Here is a 20,429-nt window from a genome sequence, read left to right as displayed (position 1 = left end):
GAGCTTTAGTGTGAAGTGGGATAACATTAAAGCATTAAAACTATTATGTTTGTAGACTGATGATCACATCTCATGGATCATGGATAAAGAGTTATCAAGTTTTAAACATAGGTATGAATATTAGGAGTAATATTTATACCGGATTGACCCGCTATGAGAATACTATATAGAAAGTTATGCAAGGTGTCATAAGTTATTCTCATGGTGATAATAGTGTATTCCACTCTTCGACCTGAAACCACTATGGATCCTAGATGTAGAGTCGAGTGCTTTATTGCTGATCCAACGTTATCCGTAACTGGATAACCATAAAGGCAGTTGATAGGTACTCCACAAAGCATGCTGAGGGACATGAGTGACCTAGATGGAATTTGCCCATCCTGCATAACAGGATAAATGTCTATGGGCCCAATATTGAACTGGACAAGGATGACACAGTCTATGCCTTGTGTTCAATATAGACATAAGGGCAAAAGGGTAATTATACACATAAGTATTATCACAGAAGGAATTGTCAGATCACATGACATTTTCGTGTCTTGGGTAGCAGTGATGTGTTGCTAGATACCGCTCACTGTTTATTATGTTAAATGTGTGATTTAATATAATTGCCAACGTCACGAAAACCTACAGGGTCACACACAAAGGACGGATTGATGAGAGATAGAGTAACTAAGGAATATCGTAAGGTACGGTACCCTTAAGTGAATTATAGAACATCGTAAGGTACGGTGTACTTGAGTAGAATACGAAATATGGTAAGGTACCATGGGCTTAAGTGATTTTGGGCATATTATAAGATATGGGCCAAAATACACTTAAGTGGGCTTTTTAGCTTGAAGCCCACACAAGTGGTTCTATAAATAGAACCCTTGTGCAGAAGCAAAATTTTTTTTTTTTGCGGTTGCATTATTTTCGTTTTCTCTCACTCTCTCTCTCTCTCACTCAAAGCCTTCATTCGTACCAGCTAGCACTGAGATTGAAGGAACCCGTTTGTGTGGACTGAGTAGAGACGTTGTCATCGTTCAACGTTCGTGATCGCTTCGTGGATCTGCATCAAAGGGTTTTGATCGTTACAAGAGATCTGCACCAAAGGTTTCAACCGTCACAAGAGGTAAATATTCTATCACTGATCATGACCATTCGTAAGGATCTCTAAAGGAGAAATTTTAATTTCCGCTGCGTTTTGGACCGCTATCTACATATAATACCAGGAAGACGACCATGCTCCCACTAACCTTCTTGTAGACATAAGGCTCATCTTCATTCCTGATGAATCTATATTGTTTTACTATTTCATCAAAATGAAGATTCCAGTTTCTGGAAGCTTGCTTCAATCCATAGATTGATCTCTGTAACTTGCATATATTTTGGGCTTCTTCTGGTATGTCAAATCCTTCAGGCTGTGTCATGTACACATCCTCAAGAAGATTCCCATTAAGGAAAATAACTCTGACATCCATATGCCATATTTCGTAATCATGATATGCAGTGATAATAAGTAAAATCCGAACAGATTTAAGCATTGCAACCGGTGAAAAGGTTTCATCATAGTCAACCCCATGAATTTGTTTATATCCTTTTGCAACTAGTCTTGCCTTATAGGCATGTACCTTACCATCCATGCCAGTCTTCCTTTTGAAGACCCATTTGCATCCTATAGGGTTAACTCCTACAAGAGGCTCTACCAAGGTCTAAACCTAGTTTGTGTACATGGAATCCATTTAAGATTTCATGGCTTTTAACCACTTCTTAGACTCAGGACCAATTACGGCCTCTTGGTAGGTCACATGCTCATCTTGATCCATGAGTAACACACCATATTGATCAATTATGAGATATCTGTTAGACGATAGTACCAACCTAGAAGGGGGTTGAATAAATCAGTTTTTGAAATTTAGCGCTTTTTAAAATTGTTTTCAACGCTTGCGAAAGCACCCTAGATTATAATCGTCTAAACGATCCGTTAATGGAAAGATCGGGTATGCGAGAAATCGAATGGAATAACTACGATAGAGATAATCAACCACTATCTAAATCAATCGATTAACTACCACAATACTTGATATCGTTACCTCTAATAATGCGTTAACACAATAAGAGAGCAGGTAAAATATTAATAGATTTGTGTGAGGTTAATTTTATCGAACACTTGGTGAGCACTCCTCGCCAAGTCTCAATTTCACTCAAATTGAATGTGCAGAATTTTACTCAGTTGCAATCAAAGTGATTGCACCAATTTATTGAACAACTACTATGCACAACAATCAAGCGAGATTGATTTTACTCTTAATTTCACACAAAACATAATTAATGCAGAGTTTAAAGAGTTAAGAGAAAGAGAGAACAACGCCAGATTTGTTGAGGCATTTCCCATATCGTCCTCGCTTAGGGTACGTCTGCCCTCAATTCTAAATCTAGAATTGAGATGTTTTTATTAACAAGTTGCAAAGTTAATACAAGAGAACAAATGATCACCACCAATCAACCCCTAGTGTTTTTGCAGATCATATTCGCTTATCTCCCCTTGATTTGAGTTGAACCAAGTCCTTCAAATGCTTCGAACAAACCTCTAGTTATAACTACCTTATTGCAAGAACTCCACGTTCTCCAAAACTTCAGCTCGGCTGATTTCGATCGCAAGTCGCTTGAACCGTAAGCTTTCTTCACAATCCTCCGGTTACCGTTACTTGTTTAACCGAATCCACTGTTCTTCAAACTTTTCACTCAGATGAATTTGTGAAGCAATTGTTAGTGCAAAAAACCCCAATTCTTGTAGGACAAAACCCTAATGGTTTTATTCAAGAAAAACCCACACAAAGCCTCAACCCAAACTAAGATTACACAATCCTATTTGGACGTTATCACCACAGCAGTGCACAATGATCAACAAAAATTGTTACGTGTATTTATTGAGAAATGCAATGGAGAATGAAGATGAAGCGAACTTTGGTGTATATCTTTCACTTTTTTTGTTGTATGTTGAAGAAGAGACTCTAGAATATTAATATGATGTATGGACCAAATAACAGACATAATAGAATTATTTTGCAAAATTACACAACAGAAAATTGAATCCAAGCAGCAACCACTCGATCTGTTCATACAGGTATCTCGACCTGTATGGACCCGAGGCAAAATTATTCAAGTGAAACAGGCGATGAGTCGACTCAAATAGGGGATGAGTCGACTCAAATAGAGTTTTTCCAGGGTTGAATCGACCTTTGACTCGACCTGTTCAGACTCGTGGCTACATGGTTCAAATCGAAATAGGCAATGACTCGATGCAACATGTAGATGACTCGACTCATTCAGTTTTCCCAGGATTGAGTCGACCTGTGACTCGACCTGTTCAGACCCGAGAGTTGTGCTTTGAGTCATGAGTCGACTCAAAGTTCTTAAACTCTCAAAAATGAGTTTTGAGATGTATTTTGATCAATTTAAACCAATCTCTTATGAACCTAGGGTATAGCGATGATCAAGTGTGTGATTCATATCTATGATATGCTCCTATATGCCTGGACATGTTGAACTTATATTTTGAACATGTTAGAGGATGAATGCATTCTATGATATGATGACACCATCCAAAGTATATGTTATGGGCGACTAGAAAGATTTGACATCATTAAAATAAGAACTAGGAATATTTGCCCTCACATACTCCCCCTTTTTGATGATGGCAAATAGTGGCATAATTGCGCACTTTGATAGACATCCTCCCCCTGATTTTATACACGCCTTCAAACATTCTTCTATTATGAAACAAAATCTATTCACATAACATGAAGTCAACGACTTTGCAAAATCTATTCATAAGCACTTAGTCAACGACTTTGCAACATACAGACATTAACAACCATGCACATAACATGAAGTCAATGGAAGAAGTATAGGCATAAATATTATACGGAGCAAAAGAAACTAAGTAAATAACATTGCCACATTTATTTAGCATAAACTTTAAGACAAATAACTAAATACAGTAACATGCATGTTAAATATGATACCTAAGCAAGTTCAAGTATAATTCAAACATAGAAATTGATCAAACTTAGATCAAGCCATAAAATGAACATGAAGAATTACATAGATCAAGTATATACATACATAGTTAATCAATATAGGTCAAATGGTTTGGAACGATATTACCTCCAATGGTGATAGACGACGAGTGCCATCACATAGCCACACTTATAAATCAAGGAATAAACAGGAATAATATATATATTTAAACGCGATCTGAGATATCGAGAACACCAAGTTTCCTGCGGATGTGGAAGAAAGGCTCTATTGCAAGTGGTTTTGTAAAAATATCAGCAAGTTGATTTTTGCTATCAGACTGCATATATCGATGGATTATAAAGAGGATGCATTGTCAAATGTGTTGGTTGATACCGGTTCTTCGTTGAATGTACTCCCTAAGTCAACTTTGTCTGGATTATCATATCAAGGAGCTCCGATGAGATACAGTGGCGTGATCGTCAAAGCTTTTTATGGGTCTCGTAAGAATGTTATTGGTGAGGTAGACCTTCCAATGAAGATAGGTCAAAGTGATTTCCAAATTACTTTTAAAGTAATGGATATCCATCTGGCCTATAGCTTCTTGTTAGGAAGGCCATGGATACATGAGGCGGGAGCTGTGACATCCACTCTGCATCAGAAATTGAGATTTGTGAAGAATGGTAAGCTCGTCATTATGGGTGGAGAGAAATCACTGTTGGTGAGTCATCTGTCGTCTTTCTCGTATGTGGAAGCTAAGGATGAGATTGGAACTCTGTTCCAAGCTCTATCTATTACTGAGGAGAAGAAAGTTGGGGAACCTATGTCCTCTTTTAAAGATGCTCAGAAGATTGTTGAAGATGGTATTTCTGATTAGTGGGGCCAGATGGTAGAGGTCACCAAGAACAAGAACCGGGCCAGTTTGGGTTTCCAGCAAGGGTCGTCTGTGATCAAAGTTGAAGATGTGCAACCTAGTTTTCGTAGCGGAGGGTTCATTCATGCTAATGAACAACACTCTGTTGCAGTGATCGAGGATAACGAAGACGAAGACTGCACCAATTTTGTGACGCATGGAAAAGCTTGCAACAATTGGATCGATGTCGATGTTCCTGTTATTGTTCATCGCTCTAAGTAATTGCTTTTATTATTTTTTTAAAATCCTTCTCCTATGCCTAAGGCATAAGTGAACATTGTTGGGCATATTTCAAATTGATCATCAATAAAATGCAATTATATTCATCCACATCTATGATGTTCTATTTTTACTTTTTTGCTTTTCTGAAAATGGTAATCACAAAAAAAAACATAAATAAATAAAAATTGTCCATCTGCATAATATTTGGTCACAATTCACTTCTCTAAAATCAAAATATCAAATCATTATGTAGGTTGGTTTCTAAACCCATTGAATATAATGATCCTACTCCTTCTCCAAACTTTGAATTCCCTATGTTTGAGGTTGAGGAAGAAGGTGATGAAGAGTTGTCTGATGAATTGTCTCGTCTGCTTGAGCACGAGGAAAAAGCCATGCAGTAACTCGAAGAGTAGATTGAGTTAGTCAACTTGGGTTCCAAAGATCATGTGAAGGAAGTCAATATTGGGTCTCAACTATGTCCAGAGGCTAAGAAGGGGTTGATTGATCTTCTTGGAGAGTATTAAGTTGTGTTTGCTTGGTCTTATCAAGACATGCCTGGTTTGGATTCTGAGATTGTGGAGCATAGATTTCCGTTGAAGCCTGAATGCCCGCCAATCAAGCAGAAGTTGAAGAGGACTCATCCTGATATGGAAGTAAAGGTCAAAGAAGAAGTGAAAAAGAAGATTGACACCGTTTTCCTTGTTACCGTTGAGTATCCGCGGTTGGTGGCCGACATTGTGCCTGTTCCGAAGAAGGATGGAAAAGTTCGTATGTGTGTTGATTATAGAGATTTGAACAAAGCTAGTTCGAAAGATGATTTTCCTCTGCCCCACATTGATATGTTGGTAGACAATACAACTAAACTCAAAGTCTTTTCGGTTATGGACTGATTTTCCAGTTATAATCAGATCAAGATGGCACCCGAAGATATGGAGAAGACCACATTCATTACACCTTGGGGAATATTCTGTTATAGAGTGATACCTTTCGGGTTATAGAATGCTGGTGCAACATACCAGAGAGCAATGACCACTTTTTTTCATGATATGATGCACAAAGAGATTGAGGTCTATGTTGATGATATGATTGCTAAATCCAGTGATAAAGAAGAACATGTTGAGCATTTATTGAAGTTATTCCAGCATTTGAGGAAGTACAAGCTCCACTTGAATCCCAATAAGTGTACATTTGGTGTTCGTTCTGGTAAGTTGTTGGGCTTTATTGTCAGCGAGAAAGGTATTGAAGTTGATCCTGCTAAGGTCAAAGCAATACAAGAGATGCATGCACCCAAAACTGAGAAGTAAGTCAAAGGTTTTCTCGGCCGCTTGAATTATATCTCAAGATTCATTTCGCATATGACTGCCACATGTGCACCTATATTCAAGCTTCTTCGCATATGACAGTATCAAAGAATATCTGCTTGAACCTCCGATTCTGTCTCCGCCTATTGAAGAAATACTGTTGATCATGTATTTGATTGTGCTTGATGAAAGTATGGGATGTGTTCTTGGTCAGCAAGATGAAACTAGAAAGAAAGAATATGTTATTTACTACCTCAGTAAGAAATTCACCGACTATGAGACTCGGTATTCTATGCTTGAGAAGACTTGTTGCGCATTGGCTTGGGCTACTAAGCGTCTGCATTAGTATATGTTGGATTATACTACTTGGTTGATATCCAAAATGGATCAAATCAAGTACATTTTTGAGAAGCCTGCTTTAACTGGGAGGATTTCTCGTTGGCAGATGTTGTTATCAGAGTATGATATATAATTCCGATCTCAAAAAGCTATTAAAGATAGTATCTTGGTTGACCATTTAGCTCACCAACCATTGAAGATCATCAGTCAGTGCAGTATGACTTTCCTGATGAAGATATTTTGTACCTGAAAATGAAAGATTGTGACGAACCATTGCTTGAAGAAGGGAAAGAACATGGTTCCTGTTGGGGCATGGTATTTGATGGAGTTGTTAATCAGTATGGTAATGGACTTGGGGTAATGATTATTACTCCTCAAGGCACACATTTTCCATTTATAGCTAGACTGACTTTCAAGTGTACAAATAATATGGCTGAGTATGAATCTTGCATTATGGGGCTTGAAGAGGCCATTGATCTCATAATCAAGTATTTAGACGTCTCTGGAGATTCAGCTTTGGGTGTGAATCAGATTTCAAATTTCTTTACAAAGCTTGAATTTCATCATATCCCTCGAGATTAAAACCAGATGGCAGATGCTCTTGCAACGTTGGCTTCAATGATTGTGGTAAAGTTTTGGAACGAAGTTCCTAATTTGACTGTAATGCATCTTGATAGGCTAGCTCATGTCTTTGTTGTTGAAGAAGTCAAAGATGAGAAGTCGTGGTATATTGATATCAAATGTTTCCTCCATAGTCAAATTTACCCGTCTGAGGCATCTTTGAAAGCTAAGAAGACTTTGAGGAGATTAGCTGGCAACTTCTACCTGAATGGTGATGTTCTTTACAAGATAACTTCGATATGGTTCTGCTCAGATGCCTGGATAGACACGAAGCAGACTTATTGATGACTGAAGTGCATGAAGGATCCTTTGGTACTCATTCCAATGGACATGCTATGGCTAAGAAGATGTTGAGAGCATGTTACTATTGGCTGATAATGGAATCTAACTGTTGCAAGTTTGTGAAGAAATGCCACAAGTGTAAAATTTATGCAGATAAAATTCATGTTCCTCCGACACTGTTGAACGTCATTTCCTCCCCACGGCCCTTCTCCATGCGGGGAATTGTTATGATTGGTATGATTGAGCCTAAAGCATCGAATGAAAATCGTTTCATTTTGGTGGCAATTGACTACTTCACAAAGTGGGTTGAAGCGACATCGTATGCGAATGTAACAAAGAAAGTTGTTTTGAGGTTTATTAAGAATTAGATTATATGCCGGTATGGCGTGCCAAGTAAGACCATTACTGATAATGGATCTAACTTGAATAATAATATGGTGGAAGCTCTTTTTAAAGACTTCAAGATTGCACATCATAATTCTTCTCCCTACAGACCTAAGATGAATGAGGTTGTTGAAGCTGCAAATAAGAACATCAAGAAGATCATCCAGAAGATGGCTGTGACGTACAAGGATTGAATATCATACATCCATCCGCACTTCAACAAGGGTAACCCCTTTCTCACTTGTTTATGGCATGGAAGTTGTGCTCCCCGTAGAGGTTGAGATCCCATCATTGCATGTGTTGATGAAAGAAAAGTTGACAAAAGCTGAATGGTATCAGACCAGGAATGACCACCTAAATTTGATTCAAGAAAAGAGGTTGACTTCCATGTGTCATTGTCACTTATATCAACATAGAATGAAGAAAGCATTTGATAAGAAGGTTAGACCTCGTGTTTCCAGAGAAGGTGACCTTATGCTCAAAAAGATTTTATCTTTCAAACCAGATTCTAGGGGAAAATGGAATTCTAATTATGAAGGCACATATGTTGTTAAGAGAGCCTTTTCAGGTGGTGCTTTGATTCTTACAACTATGGATGGTGAAGAGTTCATGCGTCCTGTGAACACCGATGCAGTCAAGAAATACTTTGCCTAAAAAGAAAAGAACAACTCGCTAAGTTGAAAACCTGAAAGGGCGACTTAGGCAAAAATGAGCGTCTCAGTGGATTGAAAACCCGAAAGGACGATCCAAGGAAAAGTTAGAGACATAAAGAGATAAACTTTGATGCAAATGTTACTTTGAACTTGTGTCTAATGCCTTATTATGAGCCATTCAAGGAGTATGTCATCTTATACATGGGAAGATTTTGAAGAAGATTATGAAGTTGCTAGCTTGGATGTGGCTATCTTTATTTGATGTCTTGCTCTTCATCTTGCTATTTGTGTATTGATATTGCTTGATCCTAAAGTCCAGGGGAAAAGTGGGTTTCTATATGACATTGTTGTCTATTGGATTGCAACCCATTGGTCAGATCTTTTCAACTCTTAACTTTTAAATTTTTGCTTAGGATTAGTCTCTTCATTTCCTCCCATTTCTTAAATTTCAAATCTCTCCCTCTTTTAAAAATATTTTTTGCTTGTGATTTCTAAACTTAGACTCCTTATTACAAATTAGAAACTTTGGCCTTATGCCATTGCATTTTTTTAAAAATCTTTTCATAAATCAAACTTGTAAATGAAATTGACTATATTGACTTAAAATTTCAAAAGAAACAAAGAACTAACACTCATTCAAACTCTTTTAGGCCTTTTGTGCCTCTTTCAAACTTAAATTTTTGTTAAAAGAATTCACTCACTTTGAAATTGATACCACAGACTACGAGATTTTGATCCCTCATTTTTATGTTGGTACGTAGGTAAAAGTCCGAAGGTCTTGTCAAACCCAAAAAATATAATTAATGGATTCTTTGCTCATCCCCTCACTCTATTTATTGCAAACATCATTTTATACTAAAACACACGCACATATAAAAAGGGCTCCCTAGGAGTACCTAGGACACTTTCGGTGCTAACACCTTCCCTCTGTGTAACTGATCAATCTCCAATTCTCCTTGTTTTCTGACACTCATTCGACACCTTTGTAAGAAATCGGTAACACATTAGTTCACTTATTTTATTGTTTTGTTTAGTTATTATTATGTTTTCTATTGTTGTCTCTATTTGTTGAGTACATGTTATATGCATCATCATACTCCTTTTTATGTCCTTTTGTGGTAGTTCTTTTGGTTTCAGGTATAAACAAGTGCACCGGAGGGATAGACAAGCAAAACAGGCATTCCGGGCCCGACAGGAGAAGAAAAATGGACTTACAGTAGCCTTGACACGGCCACCCGTGTTGGCCAACACGGGCCATGTCAGGAGAAGAGGCTTGAAAATGGAAAACAGGGAGCTGACACGGGTGCCCGTGTCAGCCTCCCTGAAGGGCGTGTCAAAGCTTAAGTGTTCCTAGAAGCCAATATGGCCAGGCGTGTTGCCTGACACGACCAGTGTTGGCTTGGGCACTTGATTTTCCAATCTTTTGCTGTTTTTGGCACAACTTATCTCGAAGGGCATTTTGGACTTTTACGCAAAGAAAATTGTCATCAAGAACTATTTACAATGGATTTGAATTCGGAGAGAGAGGGACTTTTTGAGCACGATAGAAAATTGGAAACGATCAAGATTGAAGAAGTGACAAGAAGCAAAGAACGAGGGGGGGGGGGGGGGTCCTTCAAGAGCGGACATGATTGAAGATCAACGGAATTCTGACCTTTTTGTAATGTCTCAATTTTACTTTGTATCTGATTTGAATAATATGATAGGCTAAAACCCCCCAATGCCAGGGGGTGTCCCTGAATTGATAATGTAATGACTCTAATGTTTGATTTCATTTAATACATGTTGTTTGATTTCAATTTCACTGTATGATGTGCGTAATGCTTTATTTTTGGCAAAAATTAAGATTGATGCATGGTTAACGGTTAGCAGGACTGCAATAGTTAAGGTTTTCATACAGTGAAACCATAGTAGAGATCACCTAGGACTAGGGATACCCTATGGTTACCAGATTATTCTTGTTAATTTAAAATGCTTGGTTTCATGATAATCAACTTAGGACTTAGAGGTTAGATTGAATACCAAAGGTTTCCCTCCAAGGTCTTAGGGGGAAGTAATCTTAAGATCCAGTAATTGAAACAATGTTCAGTATTAAGGAGATATACACTCAAGGGTCATTACAGGAGATTTTTATACACCTCCCTTGGCATATCATATTAATATGTGAAAATATTTAATTTCTCTATTTTCCCTTACAGTAAATTTTACCAAACCAAAACTCATTCTTTTGTTCAAATGCGTAACTGTTACTCCTATATTGCTGCGCAATCCTCGAGACCGATCTTTAGGAAACTTCCCTCTCATTACTACATCGGAGAAAATATTACACTTGCTATTTTTCCGATCAAGTTTTTGGCGCCGTTGTCGGGGATTGCCAAATATAAGTTAAAAATTACCTCAATTTAAATTTTGTTGCTTTGCAACTAAAATTTAATTTCCGTTATTTTGAATATTTTCATCGATTATATCAACTAATCTGTGTCTAATATTTGTATGCGAGGTAAGGCCTCAACTAATTTTCCTTTTGACGCAGAAATCAAGAGAACCTTGCGGACAAGACTCAGACAAGCTCGATTAGCCAGATTGGAATCAAATGAAGAACAACTTCCCATCCATTCAGGTTCAGATTTAGATTCTGATAGAGAGATCGAAACGATGGCTAATGTTCCACCATAACCAGAAAGATTGTTGGGAGACTACGGAGGTGCAAATGCCCAAACCGACAGATTAACTATTGTCAACCAACCAGTGAATGTGGCTAATTTCCAGCTACACCCGAGTACCATTAATCAGCTTGAAAGGAAGCATTTTATTGGAGAAGTGAATGAAGATGCAAACAAGCATTTGCAGAGGTTTCTGACCATGAGCAACACTCTGAAAATTGATGGTCACACTGAAGAAGCCAAGAAATTGAGAATGTTCCCGTTTACCTTAGCAGAAGAAGTTGAATAGTGGTTTTATTCTTTACCTGCTGGTAGCATCACAACTTGGGAAGAAATGGAAAAGGCATTCCTAAATGAGTATTTTCCAGCGTCGGTATTTCTGCGGAAGAGGTATGAAATTATGAATTTTAAGCAGAAGGATGGGAAAACTTTGGGAGACGCCTACAAGAGATTCAAGAGAGTCCTAGTAGCTTGCCCAAATCATAATATGGATGATACTGCAGCCGGTGGTTCCACAAATTTTTCAATAGCCACAGGTATCAAGAAAATCATTGAAGTTATTGCCGCTAATGAGCACATGGAATTCTAAGATAGGTGTCAAAGAAAACCAGAAGGGGTTATAGATTTAAAGTTGGAAACTACTAAGATTTGTATTGAAGATACTATAGCTGCTGAAGTAGAGAAGAAGCTGAAGTCGATGAATATAGGTACCCGACAGGTGGCACAGGTCCAACCGACTCCTACTGTCTGTTGTGAAATCTGTAATCGTCCGCACCAAACTGTGTATTGTTTTGCAACTCCTCAACAAGTGGAGGAAATCAAATTTTTGAAGCAGAATAATCCCAATTCCAACACATACAATCCGGGTTGGAAGAATCATCCCAACTTCTCATGGAAAGACCAAAAGGGAACCGCTCCCCAACATGGTTAGTACCAAACTCAATATCAACAACAACAGCAACAGCAGACCCCTAAGAAAGCTGATTGGGAGATTGCTATTGAAAGGATGGCATCTCATCATGTTCAATTTCAAGAAGAAACCCGAAACTATCAGAAAAACACCACAACATCCATTAAAAATCTTGAAGTCCAAATGGGTCAAATCGCTCAACAATTAGCATTGAGTTCTCAAGCACAAGGTGCTCTACCTAGTGCAATTGTGCCCAATCCTAGAGAGCATCATAATGTGAGCGTTGTGACAACAAGAAGTGGTAAATCGGATGAAGTTGTCGAGGAAGTGAGTGAAGAGGAAGACCAATTGATCGAAGTGGACCTGGAGATCAAAGAAAATGAAGTTGTTAGGGAAGAAGTGGTAGCACCGAAACCTGTTGTAAAAGAAACAGTCATTGAGCCTAAGTCGGTTGTTAAGCTTCCCTTCCCCACTAGAGACAAGAAAAAAGGACAACATGATAAAAACTTTGAAAAATTCTTAGAGTTGTTCAAGAAGCTGGAGATTAACATTCCTTTGTTGGAGGCACTTGAACAAATGCCTACTTATGCCAAGTTCATGAAGGATATCATTTCAAAGAGGCGTACCACCGACACTAACCCAATTATTCTAACCGAAACTTGTAGTGCTATTTTACAGGGTATGAAGATTCCGATAAAGAAGAAAGATCGAGGAGCTGTCACCATCCCATGTAGTATTGGAGATATGTCATTCAACAAAGCTCTTATTAATCTGGGAGCTAGTGTGAGTCTCATGCCGTTATCCATTTATAAGAAGCTTGGTATAGGGGTTGTGCAAGATACCAGGATGACACTCCAATTCGCCGATCATTCGGTCAAGAAACCGTATGGCATTGTTAAAGATGTTCTGGTGAAGATTGATAAGTTTGTTTTCCCGGTGGATTTTGTAATTCTTGAAATGCCAGAAGATGAAGAGATCCCTCTCATTCTGGGGAGACCCTTTTTGGAGACGGAAAGGTGTTTAATCAACATAGAAGAAGGAACCATGACGTTGAAAGTTCATGATGAGGAGTTGAAATTCAATGTTCGAAACACCATGACAGACAAAGATGATATGTGTACCAGTCACACTATAGAGGTTCTGAATCAGGTGACGACCAATGATAGCCCTTTGAATGCACCACCGTCACCTTTGGAAAGAGTGTTGAGTTTATCCAATTCCGACAGTGATAAAGAAGAGGATAACGGGTACCCCTAAGTGCTAGCCTTGCTGGATGGACAAACCCCGTGGAAAGGATCTCGACCACACCGGTGGGAGGATTTACGCCCACCTCATTCTAGTGAGGAGAGTGAAGAGCCAAAGAAAGGAACGGAGTTGAAACAACTTCCGGAGAACCTCAAAGATGTGTTTTTAGAGTCTGAAGGAAAATGTCATGCAACTATAGAGGCAGTGAAATTGTTGGATGTAGGGCCTATATATCCTACTTTTGACAATATCAAGCCACAAAGAAAAGAGTTAATTGAAGGACAACTAGTGCTCATGTTCAAATCCAGATTAAAGCCTCTAGGAAAGTTGAAACCCAGGTGGTTGGATCCGTTTGTGGTTCACAAAGTGTTTCCCCATGGAGCTATCGAACAGAAAAATCCAAATAATGGGGATACCTTCAAGGTAAATGGACAACGATTGAAGCAATACTATCAGGGACATGAAAGTGGTCTGATTGAGAATGTTCGTCTCCAAGGATGAGGGAGACGACCGTCGAGCCATGAGACGTTAAACGCAGCGCTTCGTGGGAGGCAACCCACGTGGTTTTTATCTAACTATTTCCATGTTTGGTGTGTTTACAGGTTCATTCTAGGTTCACAGTTACATCATGCAGTTCAGAAGAGAATGGTTGATTAACATTGTCAGACACCGGAAGAGCAGGGATAAATCGAAAAATAGTGAAAAAGTCGGAAAATTTTGGAAAAATAGGGCCCTGACACGGGCGCCCGTGTCAGGAAAGGAAGCAAAACCATAATTTACAGTAGGCTGTCACAGCCGCCCGTGTCAACTGACACGGCCCGTGCCAACCCTACTAGGACACGCCTCCAATTACAGTGGCCTGACACGACCACTCGTGTCAACTGACACGACCGCCCGTGTCAGCTGACACGACCGCCCGTGTCAGCTGACACGGCCCGTGTCAGATGACACGGCCCGTGTCAGGCCCAACGACCATATTTTTCAAGTTTTATCCTTTTGTGTTTTTGTGGACCCCACCCGAAATTTTTACCACTTAAACACATTTTACCCACAATCTACCAATAAAATCTGATTTTTCTTACTCTCTCTCTCTTTCATTACCTCATTATCCTTATTCTTCCTCACACTTTCTCCATATTCCTCCATTACCAAACTCACAAAAAGCTCCCAACTTTACCGTCATTCCCTGTCCAAATTGTCGACACCCTTCACGAAAGTTGTTCTACTCGCCATCCTATACAAAGCTACGATAATATTTTTCCATTTTCCTTAAAAAAATTGGGGGATAATTTGTATTTCAGGAAACAAAAATGCCGCCAAAAAGAATCCCCAAAGGGAAGCAAGCAGACGTGGAATCATCCCGTCCAAGGAAACGGACAATCCGTCATCCAAATTCACATGACATAATTTTTGATAACACGGAGGATGAACGAAGGTATGCATCTCATGTCAAACGGAAAATCACTCTGACCAGGTACCTTTGCTCCAATACTCTTTTTCAATTAGGCATGTCTGAAGAACTGGATATGATGTTTCATGTGCTTGGAATGCTGGAGTTTGTCCATTGTGAAGCGCCAACCTATGAGCGCATCACATTAGAATTTCTGAGCACAATTGAGTTCAAGCTTAAAAAGGGTTGGACGGGTACAACTATGTACTTTAGAGGAACCATGTCTTTCAGGTTGTACAATGTCGACCATGACTTACGGTGGAGTAGTTGGGAAAAATTCTTCACCTACCCCTTTATGGCCCCGGAACCGTACCAGACAACTTTGATGTTAAGACGTTCTGGTTGGCCATTACGGGACGATCTGACTATGTGGCTAAAGGGGCAAAGGCGTTGGGCATTCAAAACCCCTATTTCAAGTATGCCCAGAAGGTTCTAGCCTTCACACTGTTTGGTAGGGGTGACAGTACATGTGTAACCACCCAGAGAGAGTTGTTCTTTTTGTTTGCCCTGGAAAACCGGGTAGCTGTGAGTGTTGTAGCATTTGCTGCAGATTATCTAGGTCGTGTGGGGAGAGAAGCCCAAGGAGGAATCTCCATAGGAGGCATCATCACTCAGATTGCCCACCATTTCAGATATGACCTGGCTGCACTTAATGAGACACCGGTAGCAGGTAAGAGCAAATTGGACATGAACGCATTGGTCCATCAAGGTATGATTTCACAAGTTTCTGATTATTATGACTTAATGAGTTCGGGTCAGTTTATTATGGCTCTTCCTGACCCATCACGAATTAGCATCTAAAACACGGCCAATTGGCTATATGAAAGTGCCGTCCAAGATGATATGGACGAGCACAATGCTGATACATTTGCTGCAGGTGACCCACAGGAGGAAGAAGTACAGGAAGAGATGCAGGATCAAGAGTAATTTGCTGCCCCACCAGAGGAATCCATGCACCCCGGTGCTGGTTCGTCATATGTGACGCCGGACCAATGGTCATGGATGCAAATAGAAATTGGCGATCTCCGAGCGGAGCAAGCACACCAAGGTGTAGAGCAAGCCCGTCAAGGGACTCTGATGGATGAGATGCACGCGATGATGCAACGGCTGATGTTGCAATTTCCGCCGCCACGGTGACCCGGTTTTATCCCCTCTCTATCTTGGATGAAAACATTGCAAATAATGTTTAGTTTAAGTGTGTGTGTGTGTGGGGGGGAGGGGGGGGGGAGGGGGTTATTATTTATTTCTTTTGTTGTTTGTTTTGTTCTTAATATTTTTGTTTTAATTAAGTTATGTGTTACTCTATGTGTTACAGATAAAGGACATTCATGTCAGATGAACGATGAAGCTTGGAACAATTGGATGGAAGACACACCCCTATACTTGCTCTTCTGGAAACCCCCGAAGGTTGATGCTACCGACTCGAAAAATCGGACGCGACTCTCTGTCATTGGATTTTGTAGTGATACTCCGCAACTGAAGAGAAGACGAAGCTACATCACACTGAGAGACATCTTGGAAGCCTGAAAGCTACACAAAACATGGTGAGAACTACAAAAAGCCAAACACTTGTCATCATGAGAGTTGTTCAGGTATGTCTTTGTCTCTCTGGGTTTGCAATAGAGATACTGAAATTGCATAGCACACGATACACAATGAGGCATTGTTTTTGTATTTTAACCCTGAGCCTTTCAAGCCAACCCGTCATTATTACCCTTCATTCACCAATTTTGAGCCATATTTCCTTTTGTTTTTATTTTACCAATGTATATAGCCATAAACCCGTACACTACCACACCCTGCTTAGACAAGTGTTGTTTACCCCGAAGCTGCCGAAAAGCTTAAGTTTGGGGTTTCATCCAAATTTAGGGACACCGGCAAACCTTAGATAGGTGCAAAAAGATGAAGAAAAAATTCAAAGAAAAAGAAGAGAAAGAAAAAAAGAGAAATCATGAGGCACTTATCTAGAAATTCTATGGTTGGCAAAAAGATTGCATCAAATGAGCCATAAAAGAAAATATATGCGCCAATGAACCTCAACAAAAAACGGTGTCCAAAAGAAATACCCCCGAGTTTTAAATTTGAACAACGGTACAAGGGTAACAACACGAAATCTGAGCTTGAACCCCTAGTATTCCCTTTTTGTTTCTATTCCCCACCTTACACCTTAGCCCCGTTACAACCGAAAAAGTCCTCGAATAGTGTGTGTTGTCTGTTACTTATTATGAAGGTATCTGTATTTCAAACCTAAGAGCAGACTTTGCATGCTCTGTTTTCTTGAGTGTAAACACTTTGTCCCCGAGAGATTTGGTGAGAGTGTGAAAAGCTACAGGCCAAAGGATATGACAAAGTTAAAGTGTGGCTATAGTTGGAAATCAGGAAAGAGTAAAACTGTGATTGAAAAGTGAATAGGAGAACACGAAAAATCGCGGTAGCATTGTGGATGCGTAAATTTGGGGGCAACCGTCCTGATGTCTCGAGCATTACTTGAGGACAAGCAATGAGATAAGTTTGGGGTTGTGATCAATCTCCAATTCTCCTTGTTTTTTGACACTCATTCGGCACCTTTGTAAGAAATCAGTAACACATTAGTTCACTTATTTTATTATTTTGTTTAGTTATTTATATGTTTGGTATTGTTGTCTCTATTTGTTGAGTACATGTTATATGCATCATCATACTCCATTTTATGTCCTTATGTGGTAGTTCTTTTGGTTTCAGGTATAAACAAGTGCACCAGAGGGATAAACAAGAAAAACAGGCGTTTTGGGCCCGACACGAGAAGAAAAATGGACTTACAATAGCCCTAACACGGCCACCCGTGTTGGCCAACACGGGCCGTGTGATCACACTGAATTACACCGTGTTTTTGACTCGGATTTCACATGTTTATTAGGACTTTATTATCATTTTGTTTGTATTATGCTCTCTTTTCTCTTGTTTTCAGATATTAAGCACTTTCGGACTCTTTTGGAAGAAACGAAGCAAAAAGACCTAAAATTAGGGTTTTTTGACGAAATTACACACATGGCGTTGCACATGGCGGCCGCTATAGGAGAAGCCATGAGTCATCAGCCCTCAACTAGAAGGTAACCGCCATGTTCCCATGATCCACCCCATTTACACACATGGCGGGCGCCATGAAGGGATGACGGGCGCCACCTTTGGAAGTCACGTTCCCACTAAGGGGAAGTTGGAGGACACCATGGTCTTTGCAAGCACCTGAAAACCTTTATAAATAGCTCATTCCTTTACATTTTCTAATCATCCAACTTAGTTTTACAACACTAAGCATATATTTATCATTTGTAATAGGGGTAATCCGTCACATCGGGGGGTTGTCGCACCTTTGTGAGATTGAGTTGGGTCACTTCGAGTTGCTGTCGTCTTTAGCTTCAAGAGTTAGAGGTTTATTTTTGTACCAAATTTAAAGCTCTCCATTTGGAGCAGGTTCTTATTTATCGCTTTATTTATTTATTTCCCACATCGCTTTTATTTTATTTATTTCCCGCATCGCTTTTACTTTATTTATTTTCCGCACTTGCTTTACTTTATTTATTTTCCGCACTCGCTTTACTTTATTTATTTTTCGCACTCGCTTTACATTATTTATTTTCCGCACTCGCTTTACTTTATTTAATTTCCGCACTTGCTTTGCTTTATTTATTTTCCGCACTCTGTTTACTTTATTTACTTTACGCACTTTACTCGCTCTCCACGCCTCACATTCTAAAACAAACTTTTCATCATGATTAACACCGTTGTGTTTGTTTCTGTTACTATGTCTGGCTAAATCTTTTAAAGGTTAGAATGTAAGGATTGCGGTTAAAGTGATATTTCACATATTGAATATGTAGAAATACTTTAAAGGCTATTTTGATTTTTAACTTGAGTTTTCTAAAACAAACTTGGTTAGTTTTAATTATTCAAGGAGTGCGAAAGCACCTTGGCTTAGTAACTAGGAATTTTTATCACTTGAAGGAAAAACTATTTTTGAAACTGTTTTCGGACGCGTTGATAGATTTAAAATCAGGAAACTCCTTGGGTAAACTTTCCAAATCAAAATCACTTTTCAACTAAGTTTACGAGTCTCATTTCTTAAAAATAGGTTTACTACTTTAGCGTTCTGCACACCTTTTATAAGTGACAATAAAAGGTCTTAATTTAAGGGTAAACTCGGTTCTGAATACGCGAAAGCGACAGTTCCTGTTAAATGGATTCTTTTCAAGAGTAGAAAATATTGCCTCATAAGTAGTTCTATTTAGACAACCGAAACATCACTTAACTAACGTGAATTACATTCAACTTGTCTTTACCTACATTTATTATTTACCATTATTTTGCAAACCCAATATATCTTTTATACCGTCTTAGATAAACACCGTAACGATAGTAATTGATAGATTGACGATTGGTCTCTGTGGGATCTATATTCTTTTATATTACTTTGACGTAATTCGTGCACTTGCGAATAACAACGATCAAGTTTTTGGCGCCGTTGCCGGGGACCAACTTCATCAAATTTCGTACCCTGTTGTTACACCGTATAGACTAAGGCATTACTAGCTGGTAAATGCGAAGAACCCGTAGTACCGGAAATTTAGTAGATCCTTTAGCGGAACCCGAATGTTATACTCGTACACGCCTTTTACTCATCCTAATCAAGAAAGCTATGGCCGAGAATCGCGATAGGAGACCTCTTAAGGAATTCGTGCAACCCTCTGATGAGGAACCTAGTTCGAGTATAGTAAACCCCCTTATTTCTTCTAACAATTTCGAACTAAAATCGTCTTTGTTGCAATTAGTCCAACAAAACCAATACGCAGGTCTCGCTACTGAGAACCCGAATCAACATTTAAAACTTTTTATCCAACTAGCCGAAACCTTTAAATCTAATGGCGCTTCACCTGATGCGACCCGTTTAAGATTATTTCCTTTCTCCCTCAGGGATAGAGCATGTTCATGGCTATATTCACTTCCAGCTAATTCAATAACTACCTGGGAAGACCTTAGGAGAGTATTCCTTGCTAGATATTTACCCCCTAGTAAGACTGTTGTTCTTCGAAACCAAATAACTAGATTTGCTCAAAACCGAGGAGAATCGCTTTTCGAAGCTTGGGAGAGATATAAAGAGCTATTAAGAGTCTGTCCATACCATGGCCTAGAACAATGGTTGATCGTTCATACCTTCTACAATGGACTCCATTATAACACCAAGGTGAGTATCGATGCTACCGCAGGTGGCACGCTGATGAACAAACCTTATCTAGAAGCTTGTGACCTAATTGAGGATATGGCCCAAAACCATTACCAATGGGGAACTGAACGAGCATCAATAGAGAAAGAGGAGACCCAAGGTGGAATACATGAGGTAAGCTCTCTAGACATGATGCAGGAAAAAATGGACGCTTTAGCCCTTAGGATCGAACATATGTCTACAAACA

At 39.2% G+C, this 20,429-nt stretch overlaps 1 protein-coding gene and 1 non-coding gene across 2 annotated transcripts; one reads left to right on the top strand and one right to left on the bottom strand.

The window, feature by feature from the left end:
• Window positions 1-12,473: 12,473 nt before the first annotated feature.
• Window positions 12,474-14,188, top strand: LOC127094207 (uncharacterized). The gene is made up of 4 exons (XM_051033064.1): window positions 12,474-13,213; window positions 13,415-13,537; window positions 13,631-14,018; window positions 14,138-14,188. The coding sequence occupies exons 1-4, from the start codon at window positions 12,474-12,476 to the stop codon at window positions 14,186-14,188; spliced, it is 1,302 nt and encodes a 433-aa protein (XP_050889021.1).
• A 5,853-nt stretch (window positions 14,189-20,041) lies between these two features.
• Window positions 20,042-20,148, bottom strand: LOC127099237 (small nucleolar RNA R71). The gene has a single exon (XR_007793766.1). It is a non-coding gene; the product is annotated as a small nucleolar RNA R71 (small nucleolar RNA).
• Between the last annotated feature and the right edge of the window lie 281 nt (window positions 20,149-20,429).

The sequence above is a fragment of the Lathyrus oleraceus genome, chromosome 6 (assembly GCF_024323335.1).
Source record: "Lathyrus oleraceus cultivar Zhongwan6 chromosome 6, CAAS_Psat_ZW6_1.0, whole genome shotgun sequence".
Taxonomy (NCBI): Eukaryota; Viridiplantae; Streptophyta; class Magnoliopsida; order Fabales; family Fabaceae; genus Lathyrus; species Lathyrus oleraceus.
The sequence above is the reverse complement of the archived record's forward strand: the minus strand, read 5'-3'. Positions and strand labels throughout refer to the sequence as shown.